Source organism: Pezoporus wallicus, unplaced genomic scaffold (assembly GCF_028554395.1).
Source record: "Pezoporus wallicus isolate ANWC-B61680 ecotype Strahan unplaced genomic scaffold, APGP_CSIRO_Pwel_v1 contig_2132, whole genome shotgun sequence".
In the NCBI taxonomy this organism is placed as follows: domain Eukaryota; kingdom Metazoa; phylum Chordata; class Aves; order Psittaciformes; family Psittacidae; genus Pezoporus; species Pezoporus wallicus.
Window position 1 is genome coordinate 2,183,182 of NW_026637551.1, and position 20,311 is coordinate 2,203,492.

At 40.1% G+C, this 20,311-nt stretch overlaps 1 protein-coding gene across 4 annotated transcripts in view; it reads right to left on the reverse strand.

Moving 5' to 3' along the window:
- BNC2 (basonuclin zinc finger protein 2) overlaps positions 1–20,311 on the reverse strand; it is a 338,371-nt gene that overhangs the window by 229,692 nt on the left and 88,368 nt on the right. For 3 of the 4 annotated variants that reach the window (XM_057406293.1, XM_057406294.1, XM_057406297.1), the window contains exon 2: positions 7,001–7,201. The exons of the other annotated variant lie outside the window; for it this stretch is intronic. In XM_057406293.1, coding sequence (XP_057262276.1) covers positions 7,001–7,201 — 201 coding nt within the window. The remainder of the gene's footprint in view (positions 1–7,000; positions 7,202–20,311) is intronic. 4 annotated transcript variants of the gene reach the window in all.

Here is a 20,311-nt window from a genome sequence, read left to right on the forward strand (position 1 = left end):
GAGATTCACCATGCAATTGCATTTCTTCTATAAGGGGCATATTCCAAAACGCACAGGTAGACAGACTGCAGCATGAATCTCTGCTGATGTATCTATGTTGTGGTCCATTTCCAAATAAACATAATCTCAAATACCAAAGAAAGTTTACCTGCCAGTGACAGGTTTAATGACAACCCCAGTATAAATTTTCTCACTTTCTGTAAAGCTTTTTAAAGTATCACTTATTATTCACTTCATAAGAAAAGCTTGCTGACTTCTGTGTTGTGCACCTAACAAAGGGCAGGATCATAATCGTGTCATGTTTAGTTCTGAGCTCTCATGCTCTGTAAGTGGCAGATGACACTCTGTCCTTTCCTTTGCACAAGTGCACAGATACGCATCATCGATAGAGGACAGGGATGCAATGGCTTCCCGAGAGAGTCAGAATAGCATCAATGGTACATTGTTGGCAAGTTCACACTGATCAAAGCAATTCTGAGCTGCTTGTCCCCCACCCGCCACAAGAAATGGACTCTATGACAAAACGTTATGTGACACAGCCATACAAGTGGCACTGTTTTCTTTGTCAGTGAAGGAAAATCATTTAGAAAACAGTTGTCAAGTATTTCAGTAAGGGAAGGAGGCATTAGTGCATTACTATAATGAATGGGGTGGGCAGTAACAAAGCAACAGATGCCTGTCCATAGGCTGATGTACAGTCTCTTATTTTGGACATTTGCTAGACAGACTGATGTTAAGCTAAAGAATACATTTTGTCTCATTGAAAAACTGTATATAAACACACAGATATCCACTTAAAAAAACGCTTTTTTGAGTTTACCCCTTTTTACAGAAAGGCTGGGCAAAAAATAAATCCCTTAATTACAGTTTATCTAGATGCTGAAATTTTGTCATTATTCTCTCTGAATTGTAGTAAAAAGCTGCATTAGTGATTCTCTTTCTGAACTAAAAGATTAAGAGACAGCAACAATGGAATTCTCCCTTCCTCTCTCTTCTCTGTTTCAGCCTCCTCTTTCTTGAGCCAGTATGATTCATCACCTCCTGGGTATACTAGCAGCCCCAAGTTTGGAAATTCTTCTTAACTTGAAGAACCATTAGTCTACAAGGCAAATCCTTTTACAAAAAGCACAAGCACTATTGTTTGAGAAAAAATAACTGAGCAAAGCAAGCTACACACAGCATACATTTTGAGCATTCCTAGTAAAAAGTAAAAGCTCTTTAAGGCTTTTGTTCTGATTGTACTTTATGACGGCAGTTCTGTATCAGTGAACAGTGTGTTCCTTTGCAATCCGCACAGTGTCACAATGACCTGGCAAACAGAATACTTTCACTATCACTACAGTCCTTGCAATCTTGCCTCAGCTGTGATCCATTCACTTTTGCCCCAACTTCACTAAGATGCCTTACTCAGCATCTAATTAGTTAGGGAAGATCTGCCTTGGCTCTTAACCCTGACATAAGAGCAGGAGACTCTGCTGCTGTTATGTACCAAATCTGTGCTGTCACTACATTAATCAAATCCCTATAAAACTATACATGAATAAGTAACTACAAAAATAAAAAGCAGAAAAACAGAAAATAGAAAAACTATGCATTTTAAAATGTTAAATACTACTGCTTATTGCACAATGTATTTCAGCACTTGCTTTAATACATGCTTCAGTGCTTCATGCAGATTTTACAGTTTTGTGCATACATATCTCAAAGTTAAGCAAAGATCTGACAGCGTTCTTAGCACATCATCAACTAAAATATACAATGGCACAAAAATATTCAAACACTGTATGTATATATGTGCAGGATTAATATGGACACAGAGGAATGGGAAACGTTTTGCTATGTTTTAGTTCTCCTGTAAATACTGAACACAGTATAAGAAACTACCGAGAAAGGGTTTTTATTTTTAATCAGGTATCACGTACATATCCATGTATCTATCACTGCATGTACTTGTGTGTCTAGTGCTGCATGTCCTACGAAACATCCTGCGCTTTTGTCATATACACTATGTGCTAACGCTTCTATTCTGAGGCGCATCAGAAGCAGCACAAAATTCTTGATGCAAACATTTTTAATTTTCTAAAATAACATGAACCATTACAGGTTTAAACTATGCTTTACAGAAATACCAAAAGTAAAGCAAATGTCTGAAATGAGACAGCGTAACCTGACAAAGCTTCTGAATTTGTACTAGCACATGGACTTCTTCATGAACAACAACAAAAAAAATCCAAAACCCACCTGGGGTTAGCTAATCTTTAAAATGGTGTGATAAAAATATATATATTAAATATAATTATTATGTTTTCTAATGCTCACTGACAAAGGCAATTGTTAACTACCATAAACTACAAAATGCATTTTACCAATGTTCATCTTTCTCCCAAAATGTTCATAACAGATTGAGATGCATGGAAATATAGCCTGTTGTTGCATTAAGTTTTAACTTTTTTTTGCATGCAAACATATAATTAAAAGAATAGTTACATGCTACAGTAAAACAGTTAATTAAAACTGCATACAACCTCTGTGACCAGCAGTACAGGAACATTTAAAAAGCTTCTATGTTCAATCCATTAGGCATTACACTACACTCCTATTTTTAAATACTGGTTCAATAAACAGTTTATGTGCCTATGTCTACAATAACATTAGGAACTATCAGACTGAAGAATACAAGTACATCTCAAAAGAGGCAGTGCATGTTGTATACAGTTTAATAATTCTAGCACTATTAATGAATACTCCACATATTGTAAACATTATTTAGGTTTCTGTGGAATAAGCATGCATTTATGCAAGGAAGAAAAAAAAAGCTGAATTTACTGTACCATATATCTCGTGAACAGATGCATCTATATTAATATACATCATTGATTTAATTTTTAGTTTTCTTGGCTTCCCACTCACCTATCTAGAAGTGATTTCTCTGGTGATAACTAACACATCATGCTAATGAGAGAATCTAATGCACAATAGAGAAATGTCACTACTAATAATATTTGCATGAAGTTAAATAAAGCAACTGTAAGAGAATGTCAGACAGTTGTTCTTTAATAAGATACAGTTACACAATGAAATTATGTTGTTAATTTTGTTACATCATTGAGTGAATCCTAAATTACTATATAATGACACACAGACCCATTTATAATTCTGATATACTGCTTTTTCACTCTCACATTATAAAAAGCTTCTGGAAAGCCTATTACCTTTTTATCTGAAATGGATTAAACATACTTCTTTCTTAACAAAATGGTACATGGCTTTGGCATTTTGCATCACTGTGGGTTACAACAATTTCTCTTACAGTCTCATTTCTGAAAAGACTTAAAAGTATTTTAGAACATTACAGCCCTTAAGGTAACAGATGAAGAAAAATGACATTTCTTATTGACAAATACACAAAACATTTACGAAAGCAGACAATCACAAAAGCCTGCTTTTTTTAGTTAACCAAATCCAGACCTTCTTTTCTGTTGTTAACTCCTTGCCAGAACTAGAATGGGCAGTGGGTGCCCTGGACTAAACCAGATGAGCATGGAAGAGAAGCCAGGGGTTTCTGCTCATTCTTGACCTGTCACTGATCAAAGTAACCCAAAGAAGCACTCCTTTTTGAAAGTTAAGATTTATGCCCTTTGAGGTTATCAGACATTCTTCTGTAAGCGAATCACATACTTTTACATGGACAAAAGGTGCGTAGGCAGAACAATGCAGCCAAGTGGCCATGTCATAAACTCCTCACAGGTAATTTGGGAGACTATTCCTCTTCTTCTTTCACCCACCAAAATCTTAATTTGCTCTGGAATGTGGAGATGCCACTTTTTTGCACTCCCATTCTCTAAGAAAATAAACCAAAAATAAATACAATCACACTTCCTTTAATAGTCCAAACCTGTACAATCAGTCCTAATTTTTCTAAGACAGAGTTCCTTGTCCTAATGAAGTAGGTTTTCCTTTTGTTCTGAGAAAAGTTATTTATTCCTATAGTATGCAAATAGCAGTACAGTGAGTTGAGAGGTAAGAGAAGGGACAGATCGCAAGGTTTTGTTTTGTTCTAAATCATTCTTCTTGCCATGCTCCAATCCCTGTGTTAAAAACCTGCTTGACATTAAGTTACAACTCCAAGGAAAAGTGATGGGTCTCTGGGTTTGTTTGCTTCTATAAAACATGTGGAAAGCTGGCATTATTCTTAAAAATTTTAAAAGAAATGTCTCTAGCATTACTATGTATAGCTGGAAAAGTTTCATTAAACAGCTCTTTCAAACCATGCCAAACTTTCCTTGCAAGTTACGTACATCTCATAACTTCATGGTACTTGTACTCATGAAAACAATTTTTCTTAAAGCACAGGAAAAATTTTAAAAATACTTACATTTCTAGAACATGGATTAAAATAAGGAACTTAAAAATGGATGAAAATAGGTAACAGAAAACAACAGTCAAAATTTTAGTGATTTAGAAAGAAATACTGGCACTTAGACACAAATTTGCAGCTGCACTTGCACACAGTCTGTGCTTGTAGTTTAAACAAGCTAGCAAGTTGTAACAGCCCTAACAAATCAGAAATATAGTACAAAAAAATTAAACAGGAGAGAAATGTATTTAGCAAAATAACTTACCCTCCTTTTAAAAGCATGATAAAAGCATATTTGGACTGAGTATGTTTAGCACATGATAAACAAACAAACAAAATATGACAAGGAGATTAACACAGTACACAAAAATGTTAAGTACAGACTTTTAAAAAATAAATCTGTTTGACATTACCACCTTTGCAGTGCTACTGTGTGTGTGTTCCAGTGGAAGGATACACACTGATGCACCATACACCACACATATAATCATTTAGTACATTACTTCTCTCCTTCTATACAGAATACATGACCACACATGTTCAGTAATGTTCAAAATCCAGTTAATACTCAAGAATAAGTACATTTAAAATATTATTAGAAAAAAAAAGAAAGAAAAAAAAGAAAATAGAAACCAAACAGCCTAGCTTACAAGCATAAATGTTTGGCTTGGTATAAGGAGCTAGCTGTCTCAATTATTTGACCCCCTTACACATTGTGATGCTCTTTTATTTAGTTTTGTTTCTTTTCTTTGTCAGCGTTAAACATTTTCTAGTGTTCCAGAAACCACAGAGGCTAAATCTGTTGAAAAAGGTCTAATACTAAACAGGCAATCTAACACTATCTATGTGGTTCAACTGTCATTTATCAATTGATCGTTATCTGGAAGTAGTTATGTTAACTCTTTTGTGGCTGAAACGGTAAGAACATTTTCTCCACCCCAAAAATTTAATCTCACTTCTTACTAAAAGAATACAGCAGGTAATTTGAATAACTGTTTCCATGCTATTGCTCAATATCAATACAACCAAATATGTTACATATCACAAACATCCATACAGCTGATAAGGCTTGTAAGCACTGCAGCACTAGTTCACACTTCCTAGTGCCAAGCAGTGTATTTGAAATGTTCATCTCTACCAGGAAATGAACTTTTTTACTTTCAAGAATGGGAAATTGAACAGAGTTGCTTATTTGCCTTATGTTGATTACATTCTATACCAGCATACTGTATCAGCAGTAATCAGGGTCCCTCTACAGGATATATCAAAATATTCCTTATTCAAATGCCTTCATCCTGTCCTGAGCTGTACTGCTTAAACTGTCATCCACTGAAAACTACTGGTTATTAACTATCTGCTTTGGATTTTTACTTGGCTTTAAAGTTTTTTTTAAAATTAAATTACCATTTTATGGCCAATATTCAGGCATGCTTTGTTACTATAAACTATAAATACCTAATTACTTTCCTTCTCTTTTCTTACAGTACAACACCCCTCCGGTAAATGAGTTCATTCATGCTATGTCTGACATTAAATAGAAGTCTAATATTAATATACAAATAATTTACTAACTCCTCTTTGGCTAACACAGTATTTCAATTATTATCAGTCAGTGTCAGATCATAACTGGAAACTAGTTTTTGGAAAGGCAAAACATCCCCTGGTAGGGAGTCATGCTGCTAAAAACCTCCAGGTTGAACTTTCCCTCCCCTGCTTGAGCCCTTCCAAGCTGAAAAGTTTCTCTCTCTTTTTTTTCCTTTTTCTTTTTTCCCTCTCTTTCACTCCCTCCCCGCCAACCCCCCTTCCCTTCACCCAGAAGAGCCAAGCAATTGTGCAAGATTAGCTATAACACACAGGGTGCGTATCACCAAGTGCATGGTACAGAGACACTGGCTCCTGTGATTAATTATCAGTTATTACTGGCCTTGGAGTAACATTTTCACTTTCCCGTCAGAACCGGCATACCAAGATGCCTTAAACGCGGCCCCCGGTGAAGGAGCAGCTCTGGGGAGGACGCCAAGGCAGAGCTCCACAGAGAGGGGGGAGAGGGAGCGAGAGGGAGCGGGAGCAGAGAGGGACCGGAGGACTGAAACTGTCTCCTCTAACGACCCTCAGCTCCGTGCTGGCAGCAGCTCCAGCAGGACGGCTCGCGGATCTTTCCTTCTGAATAATACTGTGTTCTGCCACATGAAGTCGATTACTCTGTTCTGAGGGGCCCCCTAAATTTAGTATCAGTTTGATCTGGGGGCTTATATACTCGGAGAAAGAGAGGAGTTTTGCTGGGATAGCAGATACTTTTATTTATGGGACACTGAGAGAGCAAGGGGAAGAAGACTGGAACAAAACAAAAGCAAACAAAGAAAGAAAAACACTGTTACTACAAAGGGCAAAGCTCTATTCGGAAACTTTAAAACAAATGCCTTGATTTTACTTAAAGCTTTAATATTTTTTCCCCTTTTAAAAAGGAGCCCTTAGGGAAGCAATGAAGTAACCGTGCACATTCCAATGACATAGTTATGACAGTTCAGAGGCTAACTATGTAGTGATGAATGAAACAAAAATGAAACATGAAAAGAAAGAGAAAAAGAGGGGGGAAAAAAAGCACAAAAATGCCATTTTTCAAAATAAACAAAAGTAACATACCTGTTGGGACATTCTGAATAAGAGGTTAGTGTCAGTGTTCTGCCATGTCCCCATGAAACCAGAGTCGGTCGCTGCCGTTCTTGTTCCGAACTGCATGGAGTTGTCAGTGCAGGAGTCTCTTAAAGTCAAGTCTCTTGCCCTCTTTCGCTCTCTGTGTCTCTGTGTGTGTCTGTCTCTCACATCCACTTCTGCCTCTTCTGACTGAAAAGTGAAGGTGGATTTTTGAGCCTCTTGGCAGCCAGTAGCAGGAGTGTAGTGTAGTTAAGAAGCTAGCTGCACTGTGCGTTTCATTTGGGAAGGGGGGGATTCAGGGGAGAGGGTCAGAGCTTCTTTCGCACCTTCAGCAGAGAGACCCCTATCATTTATGCATAGATTGTAACTCCCCAAGCTCGCCTTTGCTCAGTTTAACAGCTGCCTGTCAGGTGTGCATGCAGCACTAAGGAGACCCAACCATCAGCTTCAAACTCTCAGCCACTGGATGTCATTGGATAGCAGAGCAAAGAGTCAACTGCACTGCTCCACTGTCAGGCACCAAATGACATCCTGCACTAACCCTTCAGTCTACAGATACACAGATACACACACACGCACATTCTCTCTAAGTAGCACAATGATCTGAGTGAACTGGGAGAAAGAAAAGGCTGTGGCCCTTTCCCTGTCTTTCTCTGCTTTTCCTCAACAATGCTGTCAAGTACAGCATGTAATATCTGACACTTGCCTACCACACAGAATTAGCAAACCTTTTTTCTTTAAAAAAAAAAAAAAACAAAACAGAAAAAGGAGCAAGCAAGCAAGCAAGCAAGCAAGCAATTACTCTTAAATACAGCAGTCAATATTCACTCAGGAGTAAAACGTAAAAGTTGGTCTGGTTATTTTTTAAATATTAGTCAGACAAGAACCCTGGGATAGTCGGTTCCTATCCCAAATAAAACTCTTACCAAAGAGGGGAAAAAAGACATGATCCAACTCCTTTTGAAATAAAACCAGAAAGTCACATGCACATTTCATCTCATACCACTCTCCTTCCTTGCCCACTGCTGAGTGTCTTAAGCAGCATCATGAGCAAGAAAGAAGAGAAAAATGAAAAAGCTAGCCGCTTCTTCCCCTCCCCCAAAAGATCAAAAGTAGGGTTTTTTTGTTTTGTTTTGTTTTTTTAAGTAGCTGGTTGAAGCAGATACGATACACCTTTCAAATTGTAAAGAACAAAGAAATGAATCACAGCAGAAAAGAAGCCAGTTCCATACAGTTAAGAAGTAATGCAAAAGAAACAGTATTTTTCCTTTGAGATTGTTCTTCTGTACTTACGGTACAGTGCAATATACCAGGATAAATAATACTACCACAGTACTGGTTTTAATTACAACGGCTTTTTAAAGTGAATCTTATTTGAGACATTCTCTTACCCACTTCATCCTTTACATACAGACAAGAAACTGTAATTCTGCAAACTTCATAAATGTAAAACAAAATTCATACAATCTCACAAAAAATGCCACGGCATTAAAAAAAAAAAAAAAAAAAAAAAGAAAAAAGGGACAAAAAAGCTATCCTTCCCAATATAAGGAACATTCATCTTCTCATAAAATCTACAAATTTAGGAGGACAAATGTAGCACTCACTGCTTTTTTCTTAACTCAGGAATAACAATACACCTCACTCTCTGAAACAACAAAAGAAACAGAAGAGAGCTTCAGTGGCAGCTCTGTGTCATTAGTGTGCAATGAGAAAAGATGAGAAGATGTACACTGTGTTGACACAAATGTGCCTTCCCCTCTAGACCCTACATTTCTTGAAAGCTTTTCTGTTAAACTTTCCTCCAGTTCAGCACCATTAAGTACAAAAAAAAGTCTCAAAAGCAGCAAATTCAATATCCAAGAAGAAACAAGCAAGAACTCCGTGAACTGTTGCCTTAAAATATATTAAGTCCACCTATGGTCAATAAAAATATTCTCTACTGGGGAGGGGAGAATGACACTTAGAAGCCAATTGTGCCAACAGTGGCTGTACCTTTACAGCTAGCTATTAGCCCCTCAAACTCCCTCTAAAATTTGCCAGCCTCTTCATTTCTGAAGTGGCACTCAGTGCCTCAGTCAAGCTGCATGCTCAGCTCCTGACCTTCCCACTAATGGCAGTTATTTGTGGGAGGCTTAAGGACACTGTCAATAGCAAGCTTCCTCCTTTCCGTTCTGCATCTCTTGCGTGCTCTCGCTTGCTGTCTTTATCTCCATCTCTTACCCCCCCGCCCCGTTCTTTTTCTTGTCCTGCAGTCCTTTCCTCTCCCAGAGAACAAAAAACACCCACCCACACACACACATGCATGCACACACGCATGCACGCACATGAACACACCACACACACACACACACAATCAACTGGCATGCAGCAGCAAGCACCTGCAGTAATAGACTCTTTTATTAAAACTGTTATTCTGCAAGACTTGAAATTCCCGGTGGACCGGGCCATGTCAAAGCCTATATAATTAACTAGAGGCTCAGCAACGGATCAATTACCAGACAAGCAAGTGATAGTGAAATCAATGAAAGATCATCAGCCACATTATCAGTGTTGCAACTCATTAGGGTAAAACTGAGAAATGTGCTCAAAGCGAGCCCAAGCAAGGTGGCATTACAAAACAAAGGGCTAATTTGGAGACCCTGCTGTGAACAATCTGTAACAGAATTAGCCTTTTTTTCCCCTAAACTGCAGAGCTCAGTAACGAAATGTGACAGACTGAGAGAAGCAGTTTATTAAGACACCAACTCAAAGTTTATTTAGTTCATAAACTCTCTCCTAGAAAATCAATACAGTCTGTACAAGGTTATTAGGCTGACTAGCTAATACATCCAAATCTAGTCTTCCCAAGCAGAAATCTTGGCCAGAATGCTACAACCTTACATGAAATCTAAGCAGCTTCAGATCACTGCATCAAAGGAGGACTACCATTTAATTGTCAGATGCGTGACTTCTACATCACAGATTCAGAACATTTTAAAGAAAGAAATATCTCCACCTTCACTAAGTAACATGACAGAAAAGAAACAAAATTTAGTCTGCCAGTTCCAGCCCAGCTCGCTTCATCCTTAAATTTACGTTGCCTACATAGCATCTTGTTTGGCGCAATATGCCAGCATATAAAACCAAGAAAAGAAATACTTATTGAATTTCAGAGAGGTATGTGAAAAGTAGTAGTCACTAAGAAGATAAAAGTAATCATTACAGGGAAAATGCAACAGAAATATACCTCCTACAGTAGCAGTTTAAGACGCCTGTAACTGTAAAGCGGGGGGGGGGGGGAGGAGAAAGAAAAAAAAAGAAACAAAACTGATATGAAATTTTACAGGTACTGTAATAATCAGAACCTAGGCTTAGAACCCAGTACGTTCCTTTGTAGTCTATCACCCCTGGTAATTGCTATAATTCCTTTCCAGGCAGACATATTCTTCAAATAATTTATGGGAAGCACAGGAACCACTTGTTAGTATACAAGTTTGGCACAAACTGAGTAGAACAGTATTTATTTTTTCTCTCCCCTTTGGCTAACTAATATGAGAATCAGAAGCAGTATAGACAAGGTAAGGGCTCTAACAGCATTTAAAACAAATCCTTTTAAAAGCATTAAAAGAAAAAAATCTCATTTTCAATAGATTTTTAATCATGAATATGTTCTGCAAGTATTTCACTGCTATCCAATGGCATTTGTGCTGAAAGATAAAAGGATCTGTGAAATTATTTTACATTTTCAGCTCCTGGGAATACCCGGGTGCTGAATAGAAGAGGTGGCTACAGAATCCAGGTTCTAACGGAACTTAAAATAGAGTGCAGTTGCAGTTGTCTACTTGTGTTTTTTGAGAATTTTAAGTGCTTTGTGAACTGTATGTGAGGTTAAGAGGAATTTTTTCTTTCTTTTCATTTTAACTAATACTTATTACTTACTATGAAAGACAATTACATGTGAACCTTTTTGTGAATACAAATTTTTAAAAATACAACATTGTTGAATTTGTCTCTCCTTTTAAAACTACTGATATAGAAATGCAACATATAGCAAGAATGGATAGGAAAGGTGATTATGGAAAGCCCAAGTGATGCCTGAAAAGTAAGAAAAGCTCTCCAGCAGAATGTGCTATATAATGTAAGCATATCTTATTTTTTCTAAATTCCATTATTCTGATCATTTAAGTGTTAATTAATTCAGTCAAAGGGTTAATGTAAATAGTTCAAAATGACTAACAGTGAAAAAAATATTTTCTTCTTCTTCTTCCAATTATTCTATATTATTAATTAAGCTGTTAAAACATGCAACAGTTACTATATTCTTAATGTTCAATAATATGTAAACTCTTTAAGGAGATTTTTTTTTTCCACGTCTCTGCTTTAGATATTAATCAAGAAAATAATTACAGAGGAATTTAGTAAAAAAAAAACTACATGCATATAACTATGTACTGTACATGTACGTTCAACGAGGTCCAATTAGTTGGAAAGAATTTGCATTTCAGTTAGTATGAGCTAACAAGACTGCAGGGAGACAATGCGATTCTACTAGCAGGGCAAGAAAGAATGGTGCTTTTCTGTAAGCATTAATTCCCATAACTGATCATTTTAAAATGTTACTGATCTTTACATTATTTGTTTTTCAAACATCTAGGAGTTCAGTATAAATGTTTATATTAACTGTACACTCAGCAGTGTCCCCAAGACTACTCTGGGGGAGGTGGGGGGGGGGGGGGATAAAACAGTGAGCCCAGATTTATTATTTCTGTCGATTTAGTGCTTACATGTTTCTATTTAATGATAACTATCAATTGATTCTTCTAAAGGAACATTCCTTACATTTGGTGCTCATTCTCAGGATTCATTACATGAGCCAGAAAAAGACTCAGAAAATCTTTATGCCTTTTTATGCAAATGTTCAAAATTTCAATAGTAACAATATACACACATGACATACAGAGTTGGTAATCTCATATAGGTATAGATAGTTTTATAAATCTCTGTACTCTCAACTGACTTACTGCATAGTACCTGTAATTCCCAGAGTTCATTCTGCTGCAGATGTTAACAGTTTCTGTAATTTGTAATGACAGTAAACTGGCCTTTGCTCTTCCCTTATTCACTATTCATTTCTAGGCTTGGTTAAGTAGATAACTGGGTTAAAGATCAGTGGTTTTTCATGTGACACATTCTGGTATTCATCTAATAGCTCGTCAGGACAAAACTGTCCCTGTTCTTGCCAAAATAATAAAAATGGTCCTCTACATCGCATGACAATCAGCCCTTCCTTGTGCTGAAACAAGCCATCTTATAAAATTGAGTTGTTTTAAAGACACTTTATAACTGAATATTCCATACAATCTTCAAAAAGTATTGTAAGTGAGAATTCTTCTATTTATCATTGCAATAATGTGTGAGCAGAGACTGTAACAACCATGCTTACATTTTGCCCACGGATAACAATGAAGTTGTGAATTGGGCTTATCAGGAGTATACTTGAAAATTATACAAAGCTATCCTGATGGTCATATTCAGAGAGGCGGTGATTCTAATGTGAAAATGTCATTCTTTATCATCCCCTTCTCCCTAAGAATTGTATAAGGGACTCACTCTACAACATCTGTTAGACCCTATGGAATCTTAGCAGATGTCTAAAACGAAAAAAAAAAAAAGGGGGGGGGGGCGGGCATGGTAATAAAGGAAACCTCCTCTGAACAGATAATTCACCCAAATTTCCATATCCTACAGAAAAAAAAAAAAAATTGGCAGCACTGTATTTTCTCTGAAACCTGTTATCCTTACTTTGTAAAACATTTTCATTTGAGCTTTAATAGGCAACTTCTGACTTATAACCAAAAGGCATAGGGCTGATTATGTCATCATGCAACAATGAGACTGAATACTTTTTAGTCCCCTTTGTTCCAAATGTCCTTGTTGAATCCTTCCCTACCTTATCAAAAGTCTTGTGCATGAAAGGAATCTGTTTTTCATTTTAATATGCATGCTAATCCACACAGACCCTGGAAATGTCCACAGATATATATATAATATATATACACACACATGTACACATATATACCGTTTAATATATATATATATATATATATACACATATATATAGGGTTTATATATATATATGGTCTTTTCCCCCTCCCTAGGAAGAGTTTTCAGGTCAAAAGTTCTTAGCATTCAGATCTTCAGACAGTCAACAAATGGCAGAATTGTTCAACATCAGTAAAGTTTTCACTTATAATTAAAAATCATATCCTCAAACCCTAGTCTACTCTAATTCGGTTATTTATCTTTATTTTTTTAGATAGATTTTATTTTTTCCTATTACACATTATATGACATGACAGGATTTTTATGCTCAAAGAAAACTTTTGATTATGAATCTGAAAGTGCACATTCCTGCTCTGAAAGCTCCAGTTCCTAGCAAGCTGTTACATTACAACTGATCCTAATCATATCTTTGCCAAACTCTGCATGAGCACCCCCATACCACAAAACCCTAAGAAAGACTGCTGTGACAAAACATTAGCAAAAAGTAAGTGACAACTCTGACCTATTGCCAGCAGACAAAAACTTTATCAAGTGGAGATCAACAGAATTTTAGTCACTCAGCCACTATGTTTCAACAAGTTACAGAAACAAAAGAATAGTCAAATTCAGAAAAAATAAGCACACAGACAAGACAGTGACATCCATATATGCTGTCCTTCATTATTTAACATGATCACAGTGTAAATGTTGTCAGAGATGGCCAGTTGCAGGTTTGGAGAATGAACATGAACATAGAATCATAGAGTAGTTAGGGTTGGAAAGGACCTTAAGATCATCCAGTTCCAACCCCCCTGCCATGGGCAGGGACACCTCACGCTAAACCATCTCACCGAAGGCCTTGTCCAACCTGGTCTTGAACACTGCCAGGGATGGAGCATTCACAGCCTCCCTGGGCAACTCATTCCAGTGCCTCACCACCCTAATAGGAAAGAATTTCCTCCTTATATCCAATCTAAACTTCCCCTGTTTAAGTTTTAACCCGTTACCCCTTGTCCTATCACTACAGTCCCAAATTAGAGGAAAGTTCTTGTTAGCTATGGATGATGAATAATATATACTTCTGTTTTCATGTTATGTTTACATCTTTTGGTTTGTGTTTTGTTTTGTTATTTAAACAAGCTAATATTTGGAGTTTAGGTCACCTGAAACACTTTTTAAATGGAAAATCACATCTATGTTTCTCAACCTACTTTGTAGGGGAGGTATGTCAACTACACTAATTTGCCTGCTCAAAACAGAGTAGACTAGTGAAGCAGAGAGAATCAAAGAATCATGATTACAGTGGATACACATATGTCAATGACAAAATGTAGATGAAATGGAGGATGCAAAAGGTTACAAAAACAAGTAACTTGATAAAAACCTTGTAAAAACATAAAACCTAATGCCAATAGCAGTTTGTTGATTGTGCCCATTAAATTTTCTCAGTAATTATGTTTAAAAGCTATTCTACTCATGAGCATGGCATTTAACTAGCAATAACTGCTGTCTATATGTAGATATAATAAGATTAAAAAAACCCGAAATATTGCTGAGGTGAGTAGCTCGAGAGAGGACGCCTTCAACACCGGAGCTGGGGGGAGATCCGTGTCCAGGAGCCCCAACTCAGAGCGACGAGAGCCACCGAGGGAGCCTCAAGTCCTCGACAGGACCTGCCCAGGAGCCAGCAGCTCAGCTGACGAGAGCGAGCAGCTGACTCACACGGGGCGGAGCCAGGAGCAGCGGCACCAGCCCTGATTGGGTAAAAACCTGCCCCAGGGAGCGCGAGCGAGCAGGAGGGCGGCGAGCAGAGCGGGTCGAGGCGGTTTGCGCGGCATGGTGAGCACTCGTTGTATGATCAGGGCCCGGTCCGGGAGCTCTGCTCTGGCTGCCCCGGCGGTGGCAGCGTAGGCACCCAGACAGAGCCGGTGAGAGGGGAGGCTGCAGTGCAGAGCTCGGCGTGTAGAGAGTGCCTGCACTGGTCTGGTGAGGGGAGGGTGCGCAATGGGCAGGGCTGCACTCGGTGCTCCCTGGTGGAGGTCCTCCTGCAGCAGGTGGCTGAGCTGCGGGGTGCTGTTAATAGACTGCGAGATGTCAGGGAGGCTGAGAGGAAGCAGGAATGCTTGCTCCAGGCCCAAACTGTGCAGGGGCCTCGAGGTTCACCTCTACCTCATGAAGGAAAGAAGGAGACCGTTAACCCGGGAGGCTGGGAATTAGTGACAAAAAAAAAAAAAACAAAAAAAAGAAGGAAAAGGACAACCAAAAGCGAGGGGCTTCCCCCTAAATCCCCTGTCTCCACGCAGAACCGCTTTGCTGTCCTGCAGGGGGCTAATGAGGAAACGCACTCGAGCCAGAAACAGCCGGCTGATGCACTGGTAAAGAAGATCTCTACTGGTGCTGCCAGGAAAAAGCGGCGGGTCATAGTAGTAGGGGACTCTACACTGAAAGGGACAGAAGCACTTGTCTGCCGGCCAGACCCCGTCTCAAGGGAGGTGTGTTGCCTACCTGGGGCACGGATCAGGGATGTGGCAGAGAGGCTGCCTGCTCTAGTAAGTCCCACGGACTATTACCCACTCCTGGTGATATATGTGGGTGCTAGGAATTTTGACAGTAGTAGCCTGGGGAACATAAAGAAGGACTACAGAGCCCTGGGGGAGGTGGTTAGGGGCTCTGGAGCTCAGACAGTCTTTTCATCAATTCTCCACGATACAGGGGAGGACGTAAAAAAAGCTAGGAGGATTAGCCAGGCTAATAACTGGTTAAAAGGGTGGTGTCATAGTCAGGGGTTTGGGTGTCTTGAACACGGGACCCAAGCTTGTAGGCCAGGTCTAGTGGGGGCTGGTGGAGCTGGTCTGATGGGAAAGAGCAGTTTTGGTAGGAGGCTTGCCAGACTGGTCAAGGACGCTTTAAACTAGATGTGTTGGGGGAGGGGGCATCATTCCATTCCAACACACCCAGTCAGTTGCCAGAACCTATAATAAATGCTTGGAGCAATGTAGAGATATCCCAGCTGCTCCAGCCAATGAGCCAGCTTCAGCTGGAGCTCGGCTCAGATGCCTCTATACAAATGCCCCTAGCATGGGGAACAAACAAGAGGAATTAGAGATGTGGGCACGTCTACAGGGGTATGATATAATAGGCATCACAGAAACATGGTGGGATGGCTCCCATGACTGGAGTGTTGGAATGGAAGGTTACAGGCTGTTCAGAAAAGACAGGCCCAGCAGATGGGGAGGGGGAGTTGCTATTTATGTTAGGGATGGGCTGGAGAGTATGGAACTCTGTCTGGGGACAGGTGAGCAGTCCACAGAGAGTTTGTGGGTCAGGGTTAAAGGGAATATAGCTATGGGAGACATTACTGTGGCGATCTGTTACACACCGCCTGATCAAGGAGAACCTGCCAATGAAGCACTCCATAGAAAGATAGGAAAAGCCTCACGCTTGCAGGCCCTTGTTCTCATGGGTGACTTCAACCACCCTGATATCTGTTGGAAGGATGGTACGGCCCGGCACAAGCAATCCAGGAGGTTCCTCGATTATGTAGAAGACAACTTCCTTCTGCAAGGAATAGAGGAGCCAACAAGGAGAGGTGCCATGCTTGACCTCATGCTCACCAACAGGGAAGGGCTTGTTGGAAATGTGATGCTCCAGGGCAGCCTTGGATGCAGTGATCATGAGATGCTTGAATTTGAGATCCTCAGGAGAGTGAGAAGAGCGTGCAGCAAGCTCACTGCCCTGAACTTCAAGAGAGCAGACTTTGGCCTCTTCAGGAACATGCTTAGTAAGGTTCCATGGGATACAGCCCTAGGGGGCAGGGGGGCCCAAGACTCTTGGTTGATATTCAAGGATCACCTGCTACCAGCTCAGGAGTGTTGCATCCCAACCAGAAGGAAGTGCATCAGGAGGGCCAGGAGACCTCCTTGGATGGATAAGGAGCTCCTGAGGAAAATTCAAATGAAAAAAGAGGCTTATAATAAGTGAAAGCAAGGACAGGTGGATGGGAAGAGTACAGGGATGTTGTCCGGGAAGTTAGGGACCAGGTTAGGAAAGCTAAGGCTCAGTTAGAATTAAACTTAGCTAGAGGTATTAGAGATAACAGGAAGGGATTCTACAGGTACACAGCAAATAAAAAACAGACTAGGGAGAATGTAGGCCCCCTCAAGAAGCTCTCAAGACAACTGGCTAACCTGGATTTGGAGAAGGCTGAGGTTCTGAATGACTTCTTTGCCTCAGTCTTCACTGGCAAAGGCTCTGACCAAACCACCCAAGTCTTGGAAGGCAGATGGAGGGACTGTGAGAATGAAGACCTTGCGCCCACTATAGGAGAGGAACTGGTTCGAGACCATCTTAAAAATCTGAACGTGCACAAGTCCATGGGTCCTGTGAGATCCATCCGCAGGTCCTGAAGGAGCTGGCAAATGAAGTTGCGAAGCCACTGTCCATCATATTTGAGAAATCATGGCAGTCAGGTGAAATTCTCGATGACTGGAAAAAGGGAAATATAACCCCCATTTTCAAGAACGGGAAAATGGATGACCCGGGGAATTACAGACCAGTCAGTCTCACCTCTGTGCCTGGCAAAATCTTGGAGCAGATTCTCCTGGAAGGCATGCTAAGGCACATGAAAAACAACAAGGTGGTTGGTGACAGCCAGCATGGCTTCACTAAGGGGAAATCCTGCCTGACCAATTTGGTGGCCTTCTGTGATAGGGCTACAGAACTGATGGACAGGGGTAGAGCAGCTGACATCATCTACGTGGACTTGGGCAAAGCATTCGACACTGTTCCACACGACATCCTTGTTTCTAAATTGGAGAGACATCAATTTGATAGGTGGAGCACTCGGTAGATAAAGAACTGGCCGGATGGCAGCACACAAAGAGTTGTGGTCAATGGCTCAACATCCGGCTGGAGACCAGTAACGAGGGGTGTCCCTCAGGGATCGGTGTTGGGACTGGTCTTGTTCAACATCTTTGTTGGTGACATGGACAGTGGGATTGAGTGCGCCCTCAGCAAGTTTGCTGATGACACCAAGCTGTGTGGTTCAGTTGATACCCTGGAGGGAAGGAATGCCATCCAGAGGGACCTCAACACACTTGTGAGGTGGGCTGATGCCAACCTCATGAAGTTTAACCATGCCAAGTGCAAGGTCCTACACCTGGGTCGGAGCAATCCCAGGCACAGCTACAGGTTGGGCAGAGAAGAGATTCAGAGCAGCCCTGCGGAGAAGGACTTGGGGGTGTTGGTTGATGAGAAAATGAACATGAGCCAGCAGTGTGTGCTTGCAGCCCAGAAAGCCAATGGTATCCTGGGCTGCATCAAAAGAAGCGTGACCAGCAGGTCGAAGGAGGTGATCCTGCCCCTCTACTCTGCTCTCATGAGACCTCACTTGGAGTATTGTGTGCAGTTCTGGTGTCGTCAACATAAAAAGGACATGGAACTGTTGGAGCTAGTCCAGAGGAGGCCACAAGGATGATCAGGGGACTGGAGCACCTCCCATATGAAGACAGGCTGAGAAAGTTGGGGCTGTTCAGCCTGGAGAAGAGAAGGCTGTGTGGAGACCTCATAGCAGCCTTCCAGTATCTGAAGGGGGCCTATAGGGATGTTGGGGAAGGACTCTTCATTAGAGACTGTAGTGATAGGACAAGGGATAATGGGTTAAAACTTAAACAGGGGAAGTTTAGGTTGGATATAAGACGGAAATTCTTTCTTGTTAGGGTGGTGAGGCACTGGAATGGGTTGCCCAGGGAGGTTGTGAATGCTCCATCCCTGGCAGTGTTCAAGGCCAGGCTGGACGAGGCCTTGGGTGATATGATTTAGCGTAAGGTGTCCCTGCCCATGGCAGGGGGTTGGAACTGGATGATTTTAAGGTCCTTTCCAACCCTAACTATTCTATGATTCTATGAAAAACACCCTCATGCTTTTCTCAGAAGAATTTTATATGCCTAGCAAAAATTTGGCGCAAACACCTTAATTTGCCGACAGGTAAAGAGAGCAACTTGTTCTGCGCATTTCACATCTTCATTTCATATCTGTTTGCATTGGTGTCTTTTTTTGACACAAAACTATTGCTTGTTTATACCAAAAAGATAACCATGTTAAGGTATGAAAATCTGACTCAAAGTAAACTAGAAACAAAAAGCTCCAAGACACTTTAATTTAACTATGCATCTAATGAAATGCCTGTATGGCCCACCACTAAAATAACAGCAGGATTCAGACATTCTGTTTTGATTTAAAAGGAATTTTAAGAAGAGAGGGCACCTGACATGCCACATAATATAGAAAGATGTATAGCACAAAAGTAAATGCATTTCACTTTTAAAATAAAATATTTCAAAACTGTATTATTTGCTAAGATGTAAGTTCAGGATTCAACAGAAATAGCTGCAAGTTATCAGCAACTGTTAAAACAACAACACAACAACCCATGTTAAGTCATCAAGAAAGATCATTCAAACATTTCATTCTAAAAAAAAATTCCAAAACACCTTAAATGTGTTTACATCCACAGGTTATCACTATACTATTATACAGGTGTACTACTATATTACAGCATCATTCAGTTATTGATTATGTGGTGTTAAGCAAGGTTTATATTTTTAATATATTATTAAACTCAGCAAGTTTTGCTGTGCTTTTCTGAAAAGCATCCTGTAACTGTGGGAACTGTCTGCTGGACACTAGTTTAGTACAAGACCTTTAAAAAGCCATTTATCCTCTGCTAGTCAATTTCATTATTATCCTTTTAGTAAACTGTCTTGATAACAACCAAGGTCTTCGGATCCCACAATAGCCTGAAGGTCTTAAGGGCAGGCTAAGCTTACGACCTAATTATTCAATAATATAATCTATTGTGTCACTTCTTAGTAACAATTATTTGGTGTCTAAAATGTAAGTTCGTCATAATGAAATAACTGACCTAAAAAACCTGGTGGTTTATACAACAGCTGAATTTTAGATGGCTGAAAAGGCACTTCACGCATAAATGCAAGACTGAATTAAGAGCAGCTATGTTTTTCTAATTACTGGCTCATTTGCAGTACACAGAATTGCCTGAACTGCCCAGTGTCCTAGTAGCTCTCTGGACAATTAGAAAAAACTGCATTAGCAAGATCTCTGCAGCCTCTGTCTCACTTCTCTCTGGAGGACTGGGGAAATGATGAGCTCCATCACCTGGCCAGCAGTAGCAGCAGCCACAAAGTCACCTCAGGGACTTGGACAAAGAGATTCATCTGCAGCCTTGGCAGCGACTGAAGTATGCCTTACTAACAG